Source organism: Meles meles, chromosome 21 (genome assembly GCF_922984935.1).
Source record: "Meles meles chromosome 21, mMelMel3.1 paternal haplotype, whole genome shotgun sequence".
Lineage (NCBI taxonomy): Eukaryota > Metazoa > Chordata > Mammalia > Carnivora > Mustelidae > Meles > Meles meles.
In genome coordinates, this window is record NC_060086.1 from 31768472 (window position 1) to 31790661 (window position 22190).

At 51.2% G+C, this 22190-nt stretch overlaps 1 protein-coding gene across 1 annotated transcript in view; it reads right to left on the reverse strand.

The window, feature by feature from the left end:
- The window catches only part of ABCC1 (ATP binding cassette subfamily C member 1), a 133027-nt gene that overhangs the window by 32188 nt on the left and 78649 nt on the right, over positions 1-22190 (reverse strand). Inside the window, exons 13-19 of the mRNA XM_045993322.1 lie at positions 14500-14646; positions 12793-12880; positions 11082-11157; positions 8794-8920; positions 6039-6215; positions 4136-4303; positions 1849-2032 (exon numbers count right to left, since the gene is read on the reverse strand). Of these exons, the coding sequence (XP_045849278.1) occupies positions 1849-2032; positions 4136-4303; positions 6039-6215; positions 8794-8920; positions 11082-11157; positions 12793-12880; positions 14500-14646 (967 nt within the window). The remainder of the gene's footprint in view (positions 1-1848; positions 2033-4135; positions 4304-6038; positions 6216-8793; positions 8921-11081; positions 11158-12792; positions 12881-14499; positions 14647-22190) is intronic.

Below are 22190 nucleotides of genomic sequence, written 5' to 3' on the forward strand. Positions count from 1 at the left end.
CTCCGTGAGGACGGGGATTTGTCTAGATGTCGTTCACTTCTGTCTCCCTGAAATTATCATGGGCTGGACTGCACCCCTGTCCCAAATTCCTATGTTGAAGCCTGAAGTGCCCAGTATCTCAGAATGTGATTGTATTTGGAAACAGGTTATCTTCAGGTGTAATTAGTTGAAAGGACGTCATGGGGTGGGGGGCAGCTAATCCCGCATAACTGGTGTCATGAGAAAAAGGGGAAATTCAGAGACAGACTCCCGCACAGGGAACACTGTGTGCAGACGAGGGCAGATACTGGGGGTGATGCCTCTGCAGGCCAGCGAAGGCCGGACACTGCCCACAGGCCCGCAGAAGCCAGAGAAGGGGCGTGGAACAGATCCTGCGTCTGAGCCTCAGAAAGAACCAATCCTGCCAACAACCAGGTCTTGGGCTTCCAGCCTCCAGACTGTGGGAGATTACATTTCTTTTGTGTGAGACACGCAATCTGTGCTACGTTGTCACAGCAACCCTAGGCAAAGAACACAAGCATTTGACACACAGTAGAAGCTCAGTAAATTTGAGATTTGGCAACGACAATACTGATGAACCGTAAATGGCTCTTTCTCAGCAACTGGGCCCATTCACACAGACGGGAACCTGGCTGTCCCTGGCAGAGAGGGGACCAGCTCTCTGATCTGATGAGCTTCCTCATCAGGGAGCTGGGAATAACAATTCTACTCCTTCCTGAGCTGCTGGAAGGCATCAAGGAGGTAACTCTCACAGAGAACAGGAGCCCTGGCTAGCCCTCGGCAAGCACCGGCTGTGTCTTAGCTTCCCATCACAGATACTTCCAGAACACCTGCAGCCCTGCCCCTGGGGACAGTCCACAGAGCTCCGGGAAGCAGGACGTCAGGGCAGGACCCATGACCTCTCTCAGCGACAACTGAAGGCAAAGCAGAGAAGGTGTCAGATGACCTCCCCCCTCTCTGACCCCTCTCTGTGGGGTCAGAGCTCCAAGAAGAAAGGAGGAGCCTCTGAGACTCCAGTTTGACTGAGGTACACACAGGGCAGCCTGAAGGTTGCAAACCAAGCCCCTGAATTTTAAGCCAACTGAAAAGAGAGAAAAGATTCTTAGAAGTCTCGCCACAGAAGCCTCCACATAAGGACAGGGCGAGGCCCCGGCTTTCCAAGCGCTGGCTCTGGAGAACACACGGGGTGCGGCCGGCAGTGGGCAGGTCTGCGGTGACCTGGCCGGTGCCACGGGCGCGGGGGTAAATGACGGGCACTCCTCCCAGGAGAGTCATGACAGCAGCTGTCGTGCATAGAACATTCTGTGCCGGGCACCGTGCCCAAGGCTCCACGGAACACATCGAGCACATTAACTCTCCACCAAACGCCAGGAGGTTGTCCTGTTTTTATGCTGCTTTATCAGTGAGGAAACCGAGGCTCAGAAGGGTCTGCAGGACCCTGGTAAACGGAGCAGTGGGACTCGAATCCAGTCTCGCCGACTGCCAGCCTGCTCAGCCACCACGTGTCCCCCCGGCCCCAGCATCGGTTCTGAATGCCACACGTGTCACCGCTTCCCACAGCCTCTTGGGAGCCAGGAGGACTGCAATTATCACTGTCCCCATTCCTGCCACGAGAACCCTGAAGCGCGGCAGCCCCAAAGCCACCTCGCAGCGAAGGATGAGGACTCGGGCCCAGATCCGCCGCCGCAGCCGGAGGGCACGGGAACCCCCTCTCTCAAGTCCGCCCCGAGAGCCGAAAGAAGATCCTTCCTCGGAGCTCCTGAAGGGGCCGGCGAGGCGAGCCGGAGGGGAACTGGGGGAACCTCCAGGAGGCAGTGGGGGGCCCAGCGAGGCACCCCGGTGCCCTACCTTCATCCTGCTCAGCCTGCTCCTGCTCGCTGCTGGCGTATGTGCGCAGGAACTCGGCGAAGGCGCCGTCCCGGGCCAGCAGCTCCTGGTAGGAGCCCATCTCCGAGATCTTGCCTCCGGTCATGACGATGATGACATCCACCTGGGGCAGGTAGCTGATGCTGTGCGTGACTAGGAGCCGTGTCTGCGGGAAGAGCGGGGACCGGCGGGGGTCAGCGCCCGGGCACGACAGGCATCCCCCAACACCTCGCCGGCCCAGCTTGAGTCTGAGCGCCTGGGGCGCCCCGATCTGCGGGTGCCTTCATTCAACCCATGCCTGCCAGGAGGTGGGGGGCAGCAGGGAGGGAAACGGGCCCCTGGCCTCACACTCCACAGTCAGGGGGAGAAAGGATGGAGAGATGTTCGACAAAGTGGGTGCTGGGTGTTGCACGAAGCAAAGGGGACGGGTTGAGGGCAGGGCTGCAATTTTAACAAGGGTGATGGAGAAGCTGATCTGTGGACGACAATTTGTAGGGTGAGGGGAAGGCACTGTGGATGAATAAAAGAATGAAGCTGATACAAAATAATTTACACGCAATGGCTTGTTTAAAGTAAGCACCCCCCAAAAAAGATGCTACAAAATGTGTACACGTGTGTATTTTATCCAATTAAGTTAAGGTTGGGAAGGACACTCAGCAAACTGCATGAGTTGACTAACTTTTCCTTAAAGGGCCAAATGGTAAATACGTTCAGCTTTCTGGAGCCTCCAGTCACGACGGGAACAACCTGGCTGTGCTGCCGCAGCGGGAAGGCGGCCGCGCACAAGACGGGAGAGATGGCCTGGCCATGTCCCAGTGAAGCTTTCCGTACGGACACGGGCATTTCAGTTCAATGCCATCTTCATTTTCAGAGGTTTCAAAAGACTATTTTTCTTTGGATTTTGTCGCAAACACTGAAAAATGTGAAGACATTTCTTAGCTCAAGGGTGGTCCAAAATCAGGAAGCAAACCAAACTACTGACCACTGCTCTCGAGGCAAGAACGAGAGTGCCGGAGAAGGGAGGGACTCCCCCCTCCCCTTTTTGCATATGTTTTCATACCCTTTGATTTTGTTACCATGGGCATGTACCATTCTGATAACAAAAAAAAATTTTTTTTAAGATTTTTAAAATTTCTTTATTTGACAGAGAGATCACAAGTAGGCAGAGAGGCAGGCAAAGAGGTGGGGAGGGCGGGAAGCAGGCTCCCTGCTGAGAAGAGCCTGATGCGGGGCTCAATCCCAGGACCCTGAGATCATGACCTGAGCTGAAGGCAGAGGCTTTAACCCACTGAGCCACCCAGGCGCCCCAAAAATTTCTTTAAAAATTACATTTATACAGAATTTTGGGGTGTATATGGGAATGCTTACAATAGGTTAAGCAGCACGTTACTTACTATATATATACGCATGATATGAAACCTTCTAAGACTTGGGGTGCCTGAGTGGCTCAGTCATTAAGCATCTGCTTTCGGCTCAGGTCAATCTGGGATCGAGCCCTGCATCCGGCTGCCTGCTCAACAGGAGAACTGCTTCTCCTTGTCCCGTTTCCCCTGCTTGTGCTCCCTCTCTTGCTGTGTCAAATAAATATATAAAATCTTAACAAAAAAAAGTAAAAAAAGACAAAAACAAAACCAAACTTCTAAGACTTGAAAGAAAGAAAATCTCTATGAAGTGGGATTGTGCACAATTGCTCGTGTTTCTTTTTCTCGTATTTTTCTGAATCTCATCTGTTTTCCCCAAGGGCATGTGTGTTATTTCTTTCTCCAGAGGGAGAGGGGGGGAAAAAAAAGAAAGAACCAATGCTCCCTCCCAACCACCCTGTAATTCCCCTAAAAACAATCATCATCATTAAGAGAAGACCCATTTCCTGCCACATTACAGTGCTAAAGCAGTTTTTGTGCCCCCAACTTCTGTCCCTCAGCCCACGGCCACCTCAGCAGGGAAGGGGGAGCTGCCTGCTCAGTCAGAGGGGAAGGGATTTCCCTCTGTGAGGCCAGCCCTGTAATTCAATCAGGAAGAGGGGCCTCCGTTGGCCACATGGAGACAAGGACCGCAAGTCAGTGTCAAGGACATCCCCTTACAAAGACAAAGCAAGAAGGCTGTCCTGGGAAGGTATCCAAGAGAAGCATCAGAAATGTGTTCTTACGTCCAATTTAAAAAAGAAAATCCTGGAAAGTGGGAAGTGAAGGATTCCCCAAGGGGAAACATGCTGACTTAAGTGAAGATGCGAGACGGCCAGATACCCGAGCCCTGCCCCGTCAGCAGATACCTTGTTCCTCAGCATCCCCTTGGGACCAATCACGTTTTCAAATATGTGCTTTCCCACGTGAGCATCCACCGCTGACAGGGGATCGTCAAAGAGGTAGATGTCAGAGTCACAGTACACCGCCCGGGCCAGGCTCACTCGCTGCTTCTGGCCCCCAGACAGGTTCACACCCTGGGGAGAGATACAGCAGAAGGGTTCCCAGGGAGCCTTGCAACCTGCAGACGGGGAGCCCCCCTCAGAACGCAGCAGACCTGGGCCAGTAGCCGTGCAGCGTAACACCGCCTCCTCTCGCTGGAGCCCAAGGCCACGGCATGAGATCGTATCTACGTGACCTGGGTTCAAGGACTGCCATGGCGTCTAGCCTCCGCGAGCTGCTGAGCGGACACCCAGCACAGAGTGGCAATTCAGTAAAGGCTGGCTGGTGGCCGCAAATGATGGGGGGCTACAAGAAAGGCACCAGGAGATGCGGTACTGACCCTATTGCCGCTGCTGCTCTTAGAGTTAATAGTGAACACTTCTGTGAGCTTGCTCTGATCTATCACTCACTGGAAACCACACAAAACCGAGGCAGGCTACACTCTGGGAGTGGCAAAACCCAGCCCCACTCTCCAGGAGGAAGGGCACTGCTTTTGAGTTCACACGGGAGCGCTCCACGGAGCACACAGCAGCAGTCCCAGACCTCTCTCCGGCAACAGCCTACCAAATGTCACTTCCGTATGTGGCTGGGGAATCAAAGAGGACCCCCCCAACACTGGCTAACTGCCCAGTCTCTCCTGAGAGATGCCCGCCCTCCCTAGGCACGGAGCTGGAGTCCTGGCAGCCAGGGTTCTCTGGACTGCCTCTCTGGCCACAGCTCTTCGGCCCAGGGGCAGACACCAGACCCAATCATATTCTCTCTATATATATTTTGGTACTGGGACCCAGGCAGGGAGAATCAGAAGTCTCCAAGGGACAGAAGAAGACACTTGGGTTAAAACAACAACTAGCCCAGGCTCCTCTGCTAACTGCAAACCCAAAGAGTCCTGCTAACAGTTGTTTCTTCTTTCCAAGGAGCTGTAGATTTCCCTCAAAATAAAAGAAATCATTTAGCAACTAAGGAAGCTGGAGGAAACACCATTTTGTAACTAAGTAAGGAGTCAGGAAAGCTCCTTGGTGCTGCTGTGGAACATCTGTACTCCCCAGGCATACCAGATAACCACCAGAGTGCTGGAACAGGCTCGCTGGGTGAGAAAAAGCCTGTGCAAAGGCCCAGAGGTGGGAAGGGCCTCAGACAGGTCACTTAGCCCTTCTATGCCTCTTCCTCCTTAACCATGAAATGGAAGTAACAGTAAATCCCATCTCATGGGCTTGCTGCAGAGAGGGAATGCATATGAAATGTTTACCATAGGACCTAGCACACAGTAAATGCTGAACGTTAGCTACTGTATCATTATTTTTACTACTACCCTTGTTTTGTAGGGCACTGTGGCCCTCTGAATCACTGATACCCCCCCCCCTTGTAAAGTGCCCTCTGTCATGTGACTGCGGTCAAGTGACTGCTAAGGTAGTGTGCACTTCATGGTCCCTTATCTTTCAGTTCAATCAGGTGAAAACAACCATGTTTTACAGGACACTGTGTGTGGGGGTGCGGTTTGGGTTTTGTTGTTGCTGTTCTTTTGGGCTTCTGCAGTCACTATGAGAAGAGCTTCCCCCTGCAGGAAGACATGTGGGGCAGACCCCAGCCAAGCCCACAGTCTGGAACGGAGCTCAGCGGCCCTGTACTGTGGAGCGGAGCTGCCCAGCTGAGCCCAGCGTGGATCAGCCACCCTCGGTCAACTCGCACACCCACGAATGGGAGAGTAAGGATTTAACATCAGCCCCTAAAATTCTGTGGCTGCTACAGGGGCTATGCTGCAGCCATACTGACCTTCTCACCAATCTCTGTCCGGTCCCCGCTGGGCAGGATTTCCAGATCTGGGAGGAGGGCACAGGCTTCAATAACGGCCTTATAATACCGTTCCTGTAGCTGGCGGCCAAAAAGGATGTTTTCTCGGAGAGAATCGTTCTGAATCCAGGCCTGCTGGGGGACGTAGGCCACTGAGCCCTAGAAGGCAGAGACAGAAGGCAGCAAGACAGACAGACAGTGGTGGTTAATAAGAAGGCAGCCAGCGAGCCCACCCACCAGGAGGGCCCTACTCCCCAAGATACTTTCATCACACCCACTGTTTCAGCAGGGGGGAAACTGAGTCACAACAGCCTTGGATGCCAGAGCTGGGATCAGACCCCATGCTAGGTCAGACACAGACTCTAGTATCAGGAATTCAAGAGTGCAAATCCACATTGGTGAGGTTACTGTTTTACGTTTACTAAGTATTCACTGAATGCCTCCAGCAGCAAACAAAACTCCTGTTTCTCAAGAATAAGAAGTTTCTGACATGATTACAAAAAAAAAAAGACCATTTGATTACAGTTACGCTAAATGCTAAGAGAGGAAAACGCAGGAGTCCTTCGAGAAGTCCTTTAAAGAGGGAGACCTAGTTTGGGTCATCAGGGAAGAATTCCTTGGGGGAATTCCCCGATGACATGTAGCAAGGACTTCAATATCAAAACCGTCAGTTTCAAAGTGTAGTGTTCATTTCCACGTGATCAACTGCCAAGAATGTCATGAGAGTCAGGGCCGGGGGAGGGCATCTGCTTCAGTTATTTCAGGAAGGAAGTTTTAGACGAGGACGGACAGGTGAGGAGGCGCTGGTGTGCCAAATGCGAGGCAGAAGACCATCCCATCAGAGGGAGCAGCACGGGCGAAAAGGACCAGCGGTAAGAAGAACCTGGTGCATCCTAGGACCAGGAAGGCCAGTGTGACCAGAATGTGGTGGGAGGAATGAGCAGGAGATCAGGGGTCCGGTCACACCAGGCTAGGGGTCCTGGTGAGGAGTGCAGGCTTTACTGGGAGGGAAAGAGGAACAAGTGAAGATTCTTACCTAAGGGAATTCTAGGGGGACAAGGTTGGGAGTGGGAACCAGATGTCCCTAGCCTCAATCTTCATTCTCAAATAACTGAACTGCTGACTCTAATACCATAACTTACAAGAGGCCAAAAGATCACAAAGCCTCACCACAGAGCCCAGATCATTCAGACATGGTGTGCACACGCCCCACCCAATAAAAATATTTGGAAAAAAAAATCAGCATTTCAAGCACATTTCTAGAATGCTCCTTTGCACGGCAAAACAACCAGTTAGAAATCTGTCAGCCCATCACACCAAATCCTCAGTGAACCCTCCCTCAGTTTTTAGATCCAGCATTTTTGTATTTTGACTTTATTTTTGTATTTTGGCTTTTGACTTTAAAACAGCAGTTCTCAATTAGGGGCAATTCTGCTCTCCAGGGGACATCTGATGTCTAGATTCTCTTGGTTGTCACAACTGGAGGCTGTTACCAGCATCTAGTGGGTAGAGGTCAGAGATGCTCTAAATGTCCTACAAGGAACAGCAGCACAGCTCCCCAGAGCAGAAAACCATCCAGCCCGCAAGGTCAACAGTGCTGTGTGGGTAGAAACTCATTAACGAAACAACACAATGTGGATGGTTCGGAGTTTTCTTCAGTCAAGCAAAGTCTCACTGTTCATTAATCTCACTTTAGTAATGTGTACTTGAAAACAGTGACGGCACATTTCTTAAAATAACAGCTAAATGTCACCAGTTTAGACCCAGCAATTATTAATGTGTACTTCTCTACTAACGCATGCCGGGCTAAAGGGCCTCACATAAACAAAGAAAGGAGTTTGCTCTGAAATAAGAGCAATTCCATAAACCAGCATTCCCAAGAGCAAATTCTGGGAGACATTATTTCTGAGGAAGTAAACAGCTATTGAACAGATGAGGAAGGGTATGGGCAAATACCTCTGGGACACACTGGGTTAACCGAAGTTAAGTCAGTTTTCCTCTCCTTGCCGGACCTTCTCAGAGCCTTTACGAGTGTCTGAGTCTCTGAGAGGGAGGGAATCTGAGTTTGCAGTATCTCCCAAGCTTGTGGGACCCCAGAACTGTCTATCACCCAAACTGCAAGGTGACTTTGCTGTAGACCACGCTCCAGGAAAGGCTGGATCGACAAAACTTGGGAGGCAAGCTTTCTGTACCAGGGAAGTCCTCCATGGGGAATAAGCTACACGCATAAAACAAAGCTCTTGATTGCCAAAGAGACTCATCTGTTCACTAAAGCAGCCTTTCAACCTGTCCCAAAGACACAACAAATGTTAAGTTTTGCTACATTTATAAAACACAGATACAAAAAGAGATCCACGCACAGGAAGAACAAGCCAGAAAGACTCACACTTTAAGAGGGACCACCAGATGCACACTGAGTGCCACAGATGGGGAGAGAACGAGTGGCCACGAGTGGACCAGGGAGCATCCGTGTATTTACTCAGTGTTTACTCAGCGCCTACTACTTGCTACGCACCAGTCTCGGTGCTGGGATGCCCAGCAAATTAGCGGCATCAACTCTTGCCTTCCAAGGGGCCAGAGAGAAGGGCAGAGAGAATGGGAGAGACAGAGGGAGTTCCTCGCTGCTCTCACTTCCTACACAAGGGCCATCATGAAACAAAGCACAGCAGCTCGCTCGCCCTTCCCCTCAGGCTGGCAGTGCCCCCGCAACCCCCCACCCACCCGGTCCTCGTCCTACCTTGACAGCCACGTATCCCTCCACCTTGTCCATCTCGGCCAAGAGTGCTGAGAGCAGAGACGACTTTCCACAGCCCACCTGGCCCACCACGGCCACCAAGGAACCTTCCGGAATGGAGAAGGTGATGCTGAAATGACACAAAGGCTCTGCCTCAGCCTCGCCCTCACCTGAACAGGTGGCGGCCCAGCACAGCTGGATGTACCCTGAGCGGAGAGAGGCAGAAGGCAGGGCTGTCACGAGCCCTGAAAGTCTGGAAATGACTCCCGTCATTTCCCCCGCTAAGCTAAACTCAGTGACTGGTCTCAGGGGGCTGAGGTGTGTGAGGCTCCAGACAGCTGCTGGGATCCAGATGCGTCTCAGAGAAGCAGAGGCAGCAGGAGACACCTGGGGTGGGGGGGATCAGGTCATAACAAGGGAGCCGATGCAGGTGCCCAGAGGGACAGACACCTCAGTGTGAACTGTGAGGGAGAAGGAAGCGGCGCCAGACACGGAAACCTGTGAACTGGGAGAGAAGGCCTGAAGGTGTGAAAGAACAGGTGTGGTCAGGGACCCACATGCCCACCACACAGGACGAGGCAGGGGGGCGTAAGGCTGGTGTCCTGAAGAGGTGGCAGGGGGCAGCCACGCCCGAAGACGTCACAGTTCGGGGTGCTAAGACGCTCACACCTCGTGGATGGGAGCCTCGGGGTCTGACGAAGGTGACTGAGTGTGAGAAACGGGTGTCTAGAGAAATCACCCTCTCAAAGACGGCAGTGCCAAGTACAACAAGCCCAACGCGCCGCCAGCAAGACCGCCTGTCCGAGGACATGGGGCCGTCACTTGCTGCCAAGTCGGGGCTAATTCCCCGCACCCAGGGAGGGGCAGGCACCCCGAGCCCAGGGCCTCTTTGGGTTTCCTTCCTTTGGCTATGCTTTTCAATGGATGCTATTATGATTCAACCTCTTAGTGGCAATGCCGTTATGTTCCGCGGTCACGGACCGACCGGTTAGTGCTTCTGAAAGTGTTGCGCGGTTCCCCCGAGTACGCTTTTGTTCCCGGGCTGAGGGGGAGCGGCTGATGGGACTACAGCACGCCAAGCCCAGTGAGGCAGCTGCTGTGACTGTGCAGGTGGGAATGGCATATTGTTGCAGCTGAGGAGAGGAAAGGTTTGCACTGGGAAATGTTTTGGGAATTCGAGGGCAGAGGGATGGGGGTGTCTAGAACAAAAAGACAGGAGAGAAAGAAACAAAAGAGAAAAGCTAAAACTGAAGCAGGCAGGAGTTAAGTTAGACATAAGGAAGAACTTTCCAAGCACACTGTCCCACCGGGAGTTTGCAAGGGAGGTGTTACAAAGATTCTTTTCTCTAAAGAGTCTGTCCCCTCTTTGAGTTAATACACAACAATAATTTGGCCACCCAGGGATGGGGTAACTGTTAAGGGGCCAGGGGGATAAATGTGGTCCCTAAAAAGGTCCCTTCCATCCCTGTGTTTTGGGGACTCCTCTGGGGAAGCCTCAAAGAGCCACCGAGCAAGGCAGAAAGGAGTAAGAGGCCCCTGACCAGTGGCCTGGGGAACCAGGTCAACTCCCCGGACACTGTGCGCTTTGGAAAATAAGGGCTGGGTGGTGGGAGGGTCTCAGACCTCCAAGTGGCAAGAAAGGGTGACTCAGGCAGCCGTGGACCTTAAGAGCAATTCGCTCCCAACAGCAAACCCCTGCTGCAAAGAATTCCTTTCAGCAGACCCAGGCCTGTCTGCCACCACCTGCAGCATCGCGGCCTCAGACCCAGCCTGGCCAATCGGAGTGCTTTGTCTCTCCGGGCATGTGACTGGCTCAAAGAGGGGCACACGACCCAATTTAGACCAATAAGAGGCAGGTGGGTCTCCAGTCCAGCTTAAGGGGTACATTCCTGGCCAATGAGGGCTATTTGCTGTCAAGGAAGAGGCAGCTTGAGAAGGAAGCAGCACAAAGGGAAACTGAAAAAAGACAAGATGGAGAAGATCCTGATGACACTGAGTCCCTGGATCATACTGTACCTGAGTGTGGCTCTCGGTGATACAACCCCAAAATTTCCATTTGTTGACTAACCCTATCTATGCAGCATTTCTGTCATTTATAATCCAAGGGAACATTCTGTGCCAGCATACTCTCACCTGCTCCCCCAAGAAGGTATGACTTGACCTATTTCCCAGATGGGTAAACTGAGGCTCAGAAAGACAACCAATTCAGTGTCACAGAGCGAGAGAGTATGGCTGGAATTCCAACCTACATTTGACCACAGCCTTGTAGCTCTCTCCACATCCTGGCTTACCCGCTTAGCGTCGGAGGGTCACTCCTGGCCCAAGTGAACGTGGCATTCTTCACGGTGATGCTGTTTGCGCCCCCGCCTGAAAAGCACCAGCAACAGTATGTCAGGCAAAGACAAGGACGGAAGTCCCGAGACCGAGCGTCAGCAGAAGCTCTCTTTTTCTTTCTAATCTTTTTTAGCTCAGGGCCAGATGTTAGACACTTGCACTCGGGCATTATCTTGTTACATCACTCCCAGTTTCTAAAGAACCCCACAAAGCGGACAGAAACCACAAGAGGGTTCTGCCCTGAATGCCAGGAGGTTGCACCACCCAGATGCCCATCTGGCAGAGGCAGGAGGACCCCTTGGGTTTTACTCAAGGCTCCAGGGCCTCCCTCACCCCACTGTGGGAGGATCCGGCAACTCTGGCTAGGGCGCCAAGCAGAAGGCAGGGTCAATGGGGAACGAGCAGTTCTCTCCATCAGGCTGGCCCTTGGCCCTCACCACACCCTCGCCCTCCCTTTTCATTCAAGGTGGGGTCCTGGGCCAAGGCACTTGGATTGCCGCACTGTCTCGTAAAGCCTCTCCCTGCATCCCCTCTCCCTCCTGCCCGGCTCACATCACAGTAAGTCAGTCTTTCTGAAAAACCAGTCACACTGCAAAAGCAGGCTGTGAAACAGGTGGTGGGTGGGGAGGGGGGAATGAGGGAGGGAAGAACCATTAGACAAATCCGGTGTTCTACCCGCAGCAGTGGCTCTGGATTCTAAGCTCCAGGCTCCTCTGTCTGCATTTACTTTCCCTCCCCTTCCTCTCCTTCTACCTCCCGTCCCTCCCTCGCTTAAAAAAAACAAGTTCTGACTCTTCATTAAGAGCTTCTTTAAAACCACCCAGAGATAAGATGGGCGTGTTTTGAAGCTATCAAAGAGAGAGAGAAATTCCCCTGCGCAGCAAAGAAACAAAAACCTCTGATAGGAGGCAGTTACTGGTTAACCTGACCTTACCTCCCTCACCCACACCCACACCCACAGAAAAAGGAAGAAATGGGAAGGTGCTATTTAAGTAATTTAAGAAAAGTCACTTGAGTCAGACAAGCTAGAAAACCACCAGACAAGGCTGAGAGCTGCCAAAGTGCCCCCGTCTGGCACCCATGGAGTGTGAATAAGCATCTCAAAAAGTCAAACAGCCTAGGAAGGGGCTGCTGAGGCCTGGACTGCACCAGGTGGCCTGGGGGGTTTCCAACAGGACACCTGCAGGGTGCTGGGAGGAGCTCCAGGAACCTGAAACCTCCGTGGGCGGTCCCAAAGCTCAGCCCTGTGGCATGCAAAGAAAGAAGTGTACCAATAAAAATCCACAAAACACCCTGACAAAGAAAGACACCTTCATTCCCATTACCCAGATAGGGAGACTGAGGCTTAGAGCGGACAACTGTCCTGCCCAGGTACACAGAGCTGGTGGGTTGGAGCTCGTTAGTCTCCAGCATCCCTGCTGCACCTGCCCATCTGCCCGGAACAGAGTCAAGATCTGAGCCCCGAAACGGGCCCCTGGGTGGGAGGCCCCACCCCGTGGGCTGCCTCTTAGCGAAAGCACCAAGAAAACAGAAGTTGAAGTTCACCCGCCTGGGATGTGCGAGATAAGGCCCTGACGCCCACCCGGCTCCGCAGAGTTCCTGTCCCTGGGGCCTCACAGTCAACCCGGGGGAGCCTTTCGGGCACAGAGGGACCCAAGGCACACACACCATCTTTGACTGTCCCTCGCTCGATACTGTCGGGCTCCAGCTCCTCGTGAGACAGGAAGATCCTGAGGCGTTTGAGGGAGACACTCGCCTACACAGAAAGCAACTGCAGTTATTTTTAAAAGCATTTTTGCAAAAAAACCGACCAAGGCTAGCTGTTGGAGGTTTCCCCTGGGTGTCGAGGGGCCCACGTCCTCCCTCATCTCTGGCAGCTCGGTGTGTGGTATAAGAGTGTCCCTTAGAATGAGACACATAACAGGTTTGGGTTCTTGTTTGTTTTCCTTCCAAAGCCCATCACGGGTATTAAAAAAGAGGGTAGGGAGATGGTCCTGGAAGACAAGGGACTTCAGAAACAATAACCACACGCAGCGGCCCCGTGTAAGGGTACCAAGCTCGCCACCAAGGGAGAAGAAAGCCCCGGAGCTCTACTGCTGAGTGATCACCATCCACACGTTGCAAGCTAAGAGCGCCTCCCCAGTTCCCCCCAGAAAAAGGAAATGAACATCACGTGATGTGCTAGAGGTATCAGCAAACACTCCTGGAGTGGCCACCCACCCTGGATACACCTTAAGTTTATGCAATGTTATTTATCAATTCTATCTCCTACAAATAAACGGAAGCAAAAAAAAAAAAAAAAAACAAACCCCAAAAAACAAAAACACCACACAAAAACCACTGAACAAGAAGAAATGCATGTTCAAATATTTACAGGTGAAGTGTCAAGAGGTCTGGGATTTGCTTTAAAATTCTTCAGGGGTGTCTGACCAGCTGCACTGGTGGAGCACGTGACTCTCGCTCTTGGGGAGATGAGTCTGAGCCCCAAGTTGGATGTGGACATTACTTAAAAATAAAAAAAAAATCTTAAAAAGACAAAAGAAGGAAGGAAAAGAATTCTTCAGCAAGGAAAGGAAGAAAGGAAGCAGGAAAGGGGAAGAGAGAAAAAGGACTCGAGCCAAGCGAGGCAAAATGTGGAATCTGGGTAAATGCTACATGGAGTTTGTTACACTGTTTGTTCTCGCCCTAGGTCCGTGGACATTTGCAATTTTTCGTAACAAAAAGGGGTTTTATTTGCTTAATTGTGTTTTTAACCAGAGTTGTACAACCAAATCTTAAGGTTCATTTGTCCGTGCGGCTGATAATTGGGTTTTCAGTATGAATGCGTTCAAACGCTGGGGAGAAGACGACAAAAACATCCCTCCAGTTGGAAAGCGCAGGAGCCTCGCATGGAGTGAAAGTGTGACCCAGTGGACAGTTTCCTCGCCTTATAGAGTCACTGCCGTGGACTTTTGGATTTCTGCGGGGTCTAGGTTAGGGTTTTTCCAGCAGTGGGTTGAGGTCTATCAGTGGGTTGTGAAATCAATTTCAGTAAGTCAAGAAATGCAGTTTTGAAAAAGTAGAGTACAACAAAGCAGGGAGGAACAGACCGCCTCGGAACAGGTATTTCAGAACCTCACGGAGCTCGGGAAGCATGGCTGCACGCAGTATTTGTGTTGTACGTTCAAGTGTGAGTTCCTCGTCAATAAGTAACGTATTCCTTTCTTTGGGGCATGACCAAAACAGCAGGAAAGCCACCGGTGTGAGCCTCGTCCAGCCGACTGGGCACGGTGGGACGGGTAATGCAGAGGGAGCTGTATGGAGCGGGATCTCCTGGGCCTTTACCTCCTTTCCCCAGAACCCCCCTCCCACAGGTCCCTCCAGCCTCGCCTGTACCTGCACGATGCTGCTGATGACCATGGGGAGAATATTCAGGGGAAATCGAAGGATGTTGAACAAGGCCAAGGACACGAAAGCTTTCTGGGCATCCAGGATGTTGTTCTTGTTGACGGTCACGTAGACGGCAAATGTAGACAGGGCCACCTGTAAGCAGAGTGTCCAGCACTGACTTCTGTCCCTGCATCACAGACACAACCCTAAGAGCAGCTGCGCTCCCCCTGACCCCCACAGTGTATTTGAGCCCGCCCCGCCCCACAACAGGCCCCTGGAGGCAGCAGGAAATGCTTAAGGCAGTGTCTAGCACATAGCAGACACTCACTAAACACTCAAAGAATGACCCAGATAAATGGGCAACCGGGAGCTCCAAGACCTGGCCTCTGCACCAACCTTCTCCAGATCACAGTGGACAGACAGACATGCTGGGGATCCCTTACCACCACCCAGTGTAATCCCTCTGGGCCTTTGCCCTGTAGTTTCTCTGCCTGAAACAACCTTTCCATGCAGATGGTGGCCTGGTTCTTTCCTCCGACCCTTTGCAGAGGCTGCCCTGCCCCTCCACCCAAAACAACCCTGCTCTGGCTCTCTATCCTTCTATCCTGGCTTATTTTCCTCCGCAGCAACTACCACGACCTTTTATAGCACTACCGTGTGCATGTCCTGTCTGTCTCCTGGACTACAGCGGAAGCTCCGCAAAGACAGGGACTTGGTTTTATACACAGAGGTATCCTCAGGGCCTCCAACAATCCCTGGCATACAGGTAACACCCTGGGCAAGTTAACTCCTCCCCCCACGCCTCACATCTCATCTGTGAAATGGGGCTGGAGGCAAATGGTTAATGGCACTATTTAAAATTCCTCCCAGCTCAGAGAATATATGATTTTATAGCCCCAAGAAAGGAACATTATTAAAAATAAAATAAAAATAAAATTTAAAAAAAGGGCAAGTGGGGCGCCTGGGTGGCTCAGTGGATTAAAGCCTCTGCCTTCAGCTCAGGTCATGATCTCAGGGTCCTGGGATTGAGCCCCGCATCAGGGTTTCTGCTCAGCAGGAGCCTGTTTCCACCTCTCTCTGCCTGCCTCTCTGCCTACTTGTGATCTCTGTCAAATAAATAAATAAAATCTTAAAAAAAAGGGGGAGAGGGCAAGCAAAACTAACACACAAAGGTACTCCCTTCCTCATGAAATCAGACTTGCATTAAGCCCTGTGGTGGTTCCTGGGAGTTAACCACCCAGGCTCCCAGCCGACCGGAACTTGGGTTCTGATGTTTGAGACAGTGGCTGCTCATCTCCCTTGCCAGGAGAAAGGGAGGACAGTCTCAATAATCTGGGGCCAGGCTGCTCTGCTTGGGAGGGAGGTAGGAGATCAACAGGTGGACTCCTGCGCCTCTCCTATACTGCTGGGGACAGACGGGCCAGGTGTTGCCAGGCGGGGCTAATGGCAGGCATCCCACAAGATTGCCCAGAACATGCTATCAGAAGCCATCTGGACAACCCTGGACCTCAACAGATGCACACCAGTCTCCGCCCCCCACATTAGCCCCAGGATCCTAGAGCCATTAAAGGCTTTCTCTGCAGGAAATAAACTGCTCAGGTTCCACCTTTCTGAGCTCAGAGCAGAATGTCCAGAAGTCACGATCCAGCACTTGAGCCCTGCCTCCGGTGTGGCTGTGGCCCACGGCAGGGCCACAGCGCAGGGGTCACAGCCCCCTCATTTCCTTACTACCTACTGGAAGGTAACAAAGCTTAAAAATCAAAACAAACAGCTCTGCCACATATCAGCTGTAGGAGCCTGGACACATCATCTCCCCTCTCCAAGCAAGCCTCTGCTTTCCTCTCTACAAAATGTGAATCCGGATACACTATTGCTACTGCCCCTGGGAACAATTTGTTAAACTACAGCCCCTGGAGGCTCTTACTAGTTGCCAAGCACATTTAGATATGGCCTTAAGAAAAACATATACTGGCAACAGGTCTTTGGGAAGAAGGACGATATACGACCGTGAAGCCGGGCAGCTGGAGATGCCTGGCTCGCTCAGGGCGGAATGCCGCCTGCTTCAGGGAAGCCGAGCACCCTGGAACCACCCATCAGCTCGGGGTGGAACCAAATACCGCCTGCTTCCCTTTTCCGTTATTGCTCCTTTCTCTTCCCAGAAGCACCCGTTGTCTTTTAGATGAGTCCTTCGAATGTGCTTGGTTAACTATAAACTTTATCCTCCTCCTTGCCTGTCCACGAGACAGGTGACTCACGTTTGACCTTCATCGATTCTTCTACTGGCGATTGTTTCTAAAAAGCTGAGACTGTGGAGTCGCTCACGGCTGCAGTCTTTTCGACTGTTGCCCCCTGCTCCCAATCTCTTAAAGCTGACTTGTTTGTGCCTAATTCTTCTCCCGTGGCCGACTGCCAGCGGCACACCATCACAGGGCGGCCGGCAGCAAGCCATCAGGCACTTCTGTGAAGTGCTTAGCACACTGCCCCGGGCTCAGTAAAATGTAATACGTGGCAGCTGTTTTTGTTTCTGGCTACAGGACTCAGTCCAAGCTCCTTGGTCCATTCTTCCAGAGAATCTATTAACTGGGTTCCAAGAGCAAGGCGCTGTGGGGTAGAGCTGGTTCCTTTCTGGCCCTGACATTAACAAGCTGGGTGGCGCACCAGCCTCTCATCTGAAGGTGTTCTTACTCAGAATGCTCCAAGCATCTCCACACAAAGTAATAGTATTCAGCCATAAAAAGGGAAGCACAGCCGCCTGCTATGACACAGATGACCCCTGTAAACATGATGCTCAGTGAAAGTGAAGCCAGAACACATAAAGCCACGTACTGGGTGATTCCAACTTATATGATATATCCGGAACAGGCAAATCCACAGGGACAGAAACAGATGAGTGTGCCTGGGCTAGGAGAATGGGGAGTGACCATCAAAGACTACAGGGTTTCCTTCTGGGATGATGGGAACGTTCCAGAATTAAATAGTGGTGACGGTTGCACAACCTTGTGAATATATTAAACACCACTGGGTTGTATACCTTAAAATGGTAAATTACAGCTCACTAAAAAAAATAAGAACAAAAAACCCACCCCTCTACAGTCAATTTGACACTGCACAGAAGCTACAGTGTTGACTCCAGCCCAGGGCCTATCTGGTTTGTAAAATCTCTTCCTTCCTCTCCTACCATTCTCCCCCCAGCTCCTCCTCCAGCCCCACTGGCCTCCGTTGGGTGGGCACTGTCCTGCCACAGGGTCTTTGCACGTGCTCCTCCCACTCCCCGGTGGGCCCTTACTCAAGTCACCTCCTCAGTGACGCCTTTAACCATCCTATTAAAAACTGTAAGCCCTATCTATTCCGCCCCGGCCTCAATCTTTTTCTTTTCCATAGCACTTACAACTAACTGTACATTACACAGCGTATTTATGATGTCTACTGTTGATCATCTGTCTCTCCCAATTAGAATGAAGGACCACTCCATGAGGGCAGCGATTTCTGTCTGTACTAGCTCGCAGCTAGTACCAGTTGAGAGTACCAGAAATCTGGACCATGGCCAGATCCTCAATGAACGTTTGTGGAGTGATGAATGGACAGATGAACATAAACAGATAGGTGGGTAGGGGCTGGATGGGCCTGGGGGCAGAAGAGAACACATTCAGAGGGGTCTCCTCAGCAGCGGGAATATCAGGCTGCAGGCATCTCGCCACCAGAACACACCCCCCACCCCCAACGCCATCATCGGGGCAGTTGCTGACAGCACAGAGCATGTGTAGAGAGGGAATATCATGTGGCCCATCAGTTCCATGGCCCTGGCTTCTCCAGAAGTGGAGGCCATTCTTCATCAACGATTAACTGAGCACCTACTGTGTACCAGCCCTGTGTGTTGAAGAGTAAGGCAGGCCTGGCGTTCCTGAGACTCAGTCTAGGGGAAACAGTTATTAAGTGAGTTCTCTTTAGAAGGGGTATCTGGGCATGGGTGGAGATGAGTGGGGTCAGTGCAAAGAAAGGGCCTGGGGTCTGCCACAGCTTTGTGATGGGTGAGAGTCAAGGATGTAAAAAGTTTCTCCAAACAATGAAAAACGAGTGTCCCACTCCAGGAGCTAATAGAGCCTCCACACTGAGAAATGTGGCAAAGAAATGAACCATCTACTCCAGCCCAACTCCTGAAAAACCTGATGTCTCTTTGTGTAGGACATCTGTTCATTCAGTCTGCTTAATATTCACTCCCATTTCTGGTAACAATACCCCAATTTTCTTCTATCTCAATGAGCTTCGGCCATAAATGAATTGGTCATGTCCCACCCCAAGCTCCCACAGAAGCCACACGACTCTCATCAATCCAAGCATCCCATCTCCTTGGCCCCAGCGATTCAGGGATAAGCACACGGCCAACTGCAATGCCACAGTGAGACCCAATCCCACAGCTCTGCCAAGACTAATGGGAAAATGGGCTAATGGGTCCTCTCCCAACAGGGGTTACTCAGATGACAGGATGAACTGTAATTATGTGGTGAGCAGCTCCCTGACAAAAGAAAACACCATGGAGAATGCAGAGCTGAGAGACAGGTGGGGTGGGGGTGGGGGCTGTCACTCCCTCTGGAACACCTGGATCCAGCCATGACTGAAACCCCAGTCATGCTCAAAACCAGCAAGTTCTCACACTTTTCAGTCTTGTGACTCAAAAATCCCACTTTCGTTTTCAATCTAGTCAACTTGAGCAAGGTTTCTGCCAATTGCAACGCAGTTCCTGACTAACACAGTTTATTCAAAACTTTTACTCATTTAGTTATTCCCTCCATTACATTTACTGAATGTGCACCATCTGCCAAGTCCAGTTCTAGGAATGCAAGCCAAAAAAAAAAAAAAGAGAGAGAAAAAAAGAAAAGATCAGGTCCCTCTACGATCTGATCAGCAAAGAAATACACAATGGGTAATTATCATACAGAATGATAACTATCCTAACAAAAAGAGGTAAGGGTAAGTAGAAGAGGAGAAGCTCCCAAATCTTCCAAGACTCAAAATGCTAAATATTGATGGCTGCCTGGGGATACTATTTTAGAAAGCGCATTAAGCATACATGATAGATGCCAGGCTCTGTATTTTAGAAAAACAATCCCATCAATCCCGCCAAAATGGCATCCCCACTCTTGTCTGACCTCCTCAGGCCTCTGTCTTCCATCACACCTTCCGGTGGGTAAACACCTCATCACCCTTGAAGCGTAGGAATTCGCCAGTGGAAAGAACATGCAAACACCTTTCAAGGGAACCAAAGGCTACATATTTTATCCTAATGTAGGCAGAGGCTTCAGTGTCCCGGCCAGGGCCAAGGTCTCCAACTGACACCCGGGCTCATCTGTTTCATGCCAAACAGCTTAACAAACTCCATCTCTGGAAGCCCGTTACCCCTACCCGCCCCCCCAACACTATACTGAGCAGCAAATTCAAGGTCAAGAAAAGCTAGTTGCGCTTTTAAGTATCTCCTGATGGAGACTAGGGCAGGAGATGTTAAGCGAAGACAAGCTAGAAACTGGACACTCAGTCAGAAGACCCACTGTGCAGAGTCGGGGGTTATGGGAAGTTTCCCCCACCCCAAGTGTAACACAACCCAAGTACTGAACCCTGTCAGTTTCTCCCTCTGGCTGCAGAGTTTTTTCCTATGAAAGAAATGCAACTCAAAATGTTCTGGATTGCTGTATGACTTACCATCATGCGTGTCAAACTAAGGAAAAGAAATATGTAAGTTTAGTTGCATTTATGATGGACAGTCACCGCTATGCTGCTGCACGCACAGGATTTCCCTAGAAATATGCAAAAGAAACTGGTACAGAGAGAAGCTAGGTGACCGAAGTCTGAAGACCGAGACACACCTGCGATCCTTAACCACGGGGGACCTGGCAGTGTCTCTGATTGTCCCAACTGGGAGGGGGGAAGGGGGGAAGAGGTGCCACTTGGCCTCTGCTGGGTTGAGTCCAGACATGCCACTGAACACCCCTACAATGAGCAGGACAGCACCCCTCCACCCCACAAAGAAAACAGAATTGTCGGGTCCCAAATGGCAACAGTGCTGAGGTTGAGAAACCCTGTCCTAGACCTGCTGGAACAGCTTCAACTAGTTTTACCAGGGAATACATTGTCCTTTTTAAAATACAATGTATCATACAAAGAAGAACAGTTAACAATTATAAACACTGAGACTATTTAAGAGTTTAAAGGAAAATAATCAAATGAACACCTTATATAACTATCACCCAGTCTTCTGATGCTTTTTACTTCTAAAACTCAAAGAAAGCCATCAGAGATCTGGGGAAAGTTGGGGAAACCAGAGTGTTCTCAAAGAATGAGCTGGCAGAACCTTCCAGCCATGAATGCTGGCGTATGTGAGCCGGAAAGGATCTAAGAGAACGCGGAGTCCCAGACCGGCTAGAAGAGGTCCCTTCGTGCGGCAGCTCCAGTCCGCTGACACTGGTCACCGGGAGGGTGGCTCGAAAAGAACTCGGTGGGAGAGAACCCCTCAATGAGCTGTGGACATCAAGTGCGGGGACGGGAGCGGGGGGCAGGCAGGGGCCTGTGTGACACCCCCGTGGCCCAGCCCTTGCATGTTCCACACGCAAGAACCCAGAGGCAGGGAGGCGGACTGACCGACTTCGGGTCACACCAAGAGCTGGCAGCCAAGTTCAACAGGCACCCGAATGCTAAGCCAGGGGTCCACACCTGTTTATGTCTGGCCCATGGGTTTAGAATACTTTAACAGACATAGAAAACTTTTTAAAAAATCAAAATAATGTATGACACAGGAAGCTTATATGTGACTCAAATTTCAGTATTTATGAGAAATGTTTAGAGGAATGTAGCCACGCCTGTTCACGTGTGAACTACGGATGGCCACACTGGCAGGAAAGAAGAGACGCAGCAGAGGGGCGCCTGGGTGGCTCAGTGGGTTAAGCCTCTGCCTTCGGCTCAAGTCATCATCTCGGGGTCATGGGATCGAGCCCCGCATTGGGCTCTCTGCTCAGCAGGGAGCCTGCTTCCATCTCCTCTCTCTGCCTGCCTCTCTGCCTAGTTGTGATTTCTCTCTGTCAAATAAATAAATAAAATCTTAAAAAGAAAAAAAAAGAAGAGATAGCAGCAGAGAGGCTATGCCCAGAATGTCTACAATGTTTGCTAGTTGGTCCTTGGTAGAAAAAGCTCACTCAATTCTACTTTTTGCCAGTGTTTCTCAAACACTCTGGAGGAAGGGAACAGATGGAACAGAAGACAATATGCTTTTCATTTGATGAGTTTCTGTATGGTTTCATTTTTTTTAAACAACGAATGACAAGTCCACCTCCGATGGACTATTTTAGGCACCGTGGGTACGGCAGTGCACAGAGAAGACAGAATCCCTGCCTTCCCCTTCCCGGAGCTGCCCTTCTCGGGGAGGGACAGACAGACAGTAAGTACATCTTAGAGCACATCTGGCACCTGCCAAATCCTGGGCTCCTGACGGGTCGGCAACGGAGCAGCTGCTGACACGGTGCTGTCACCCGACTATGACACCGAGGGCACAGCGTGGTTCTGCCCGCATGTTTTTCTAACAAGGACGCAGAGAGACCTGCTTGACATCTGGCACAAATTTCTTATCTCATCGTGAACCTATCAACCAGCAGCTCCCAGAAGTGGCTGCTTCTGAGGACCCCTGGGCTGGCAGCTACCAAGAGCTGGGAAGA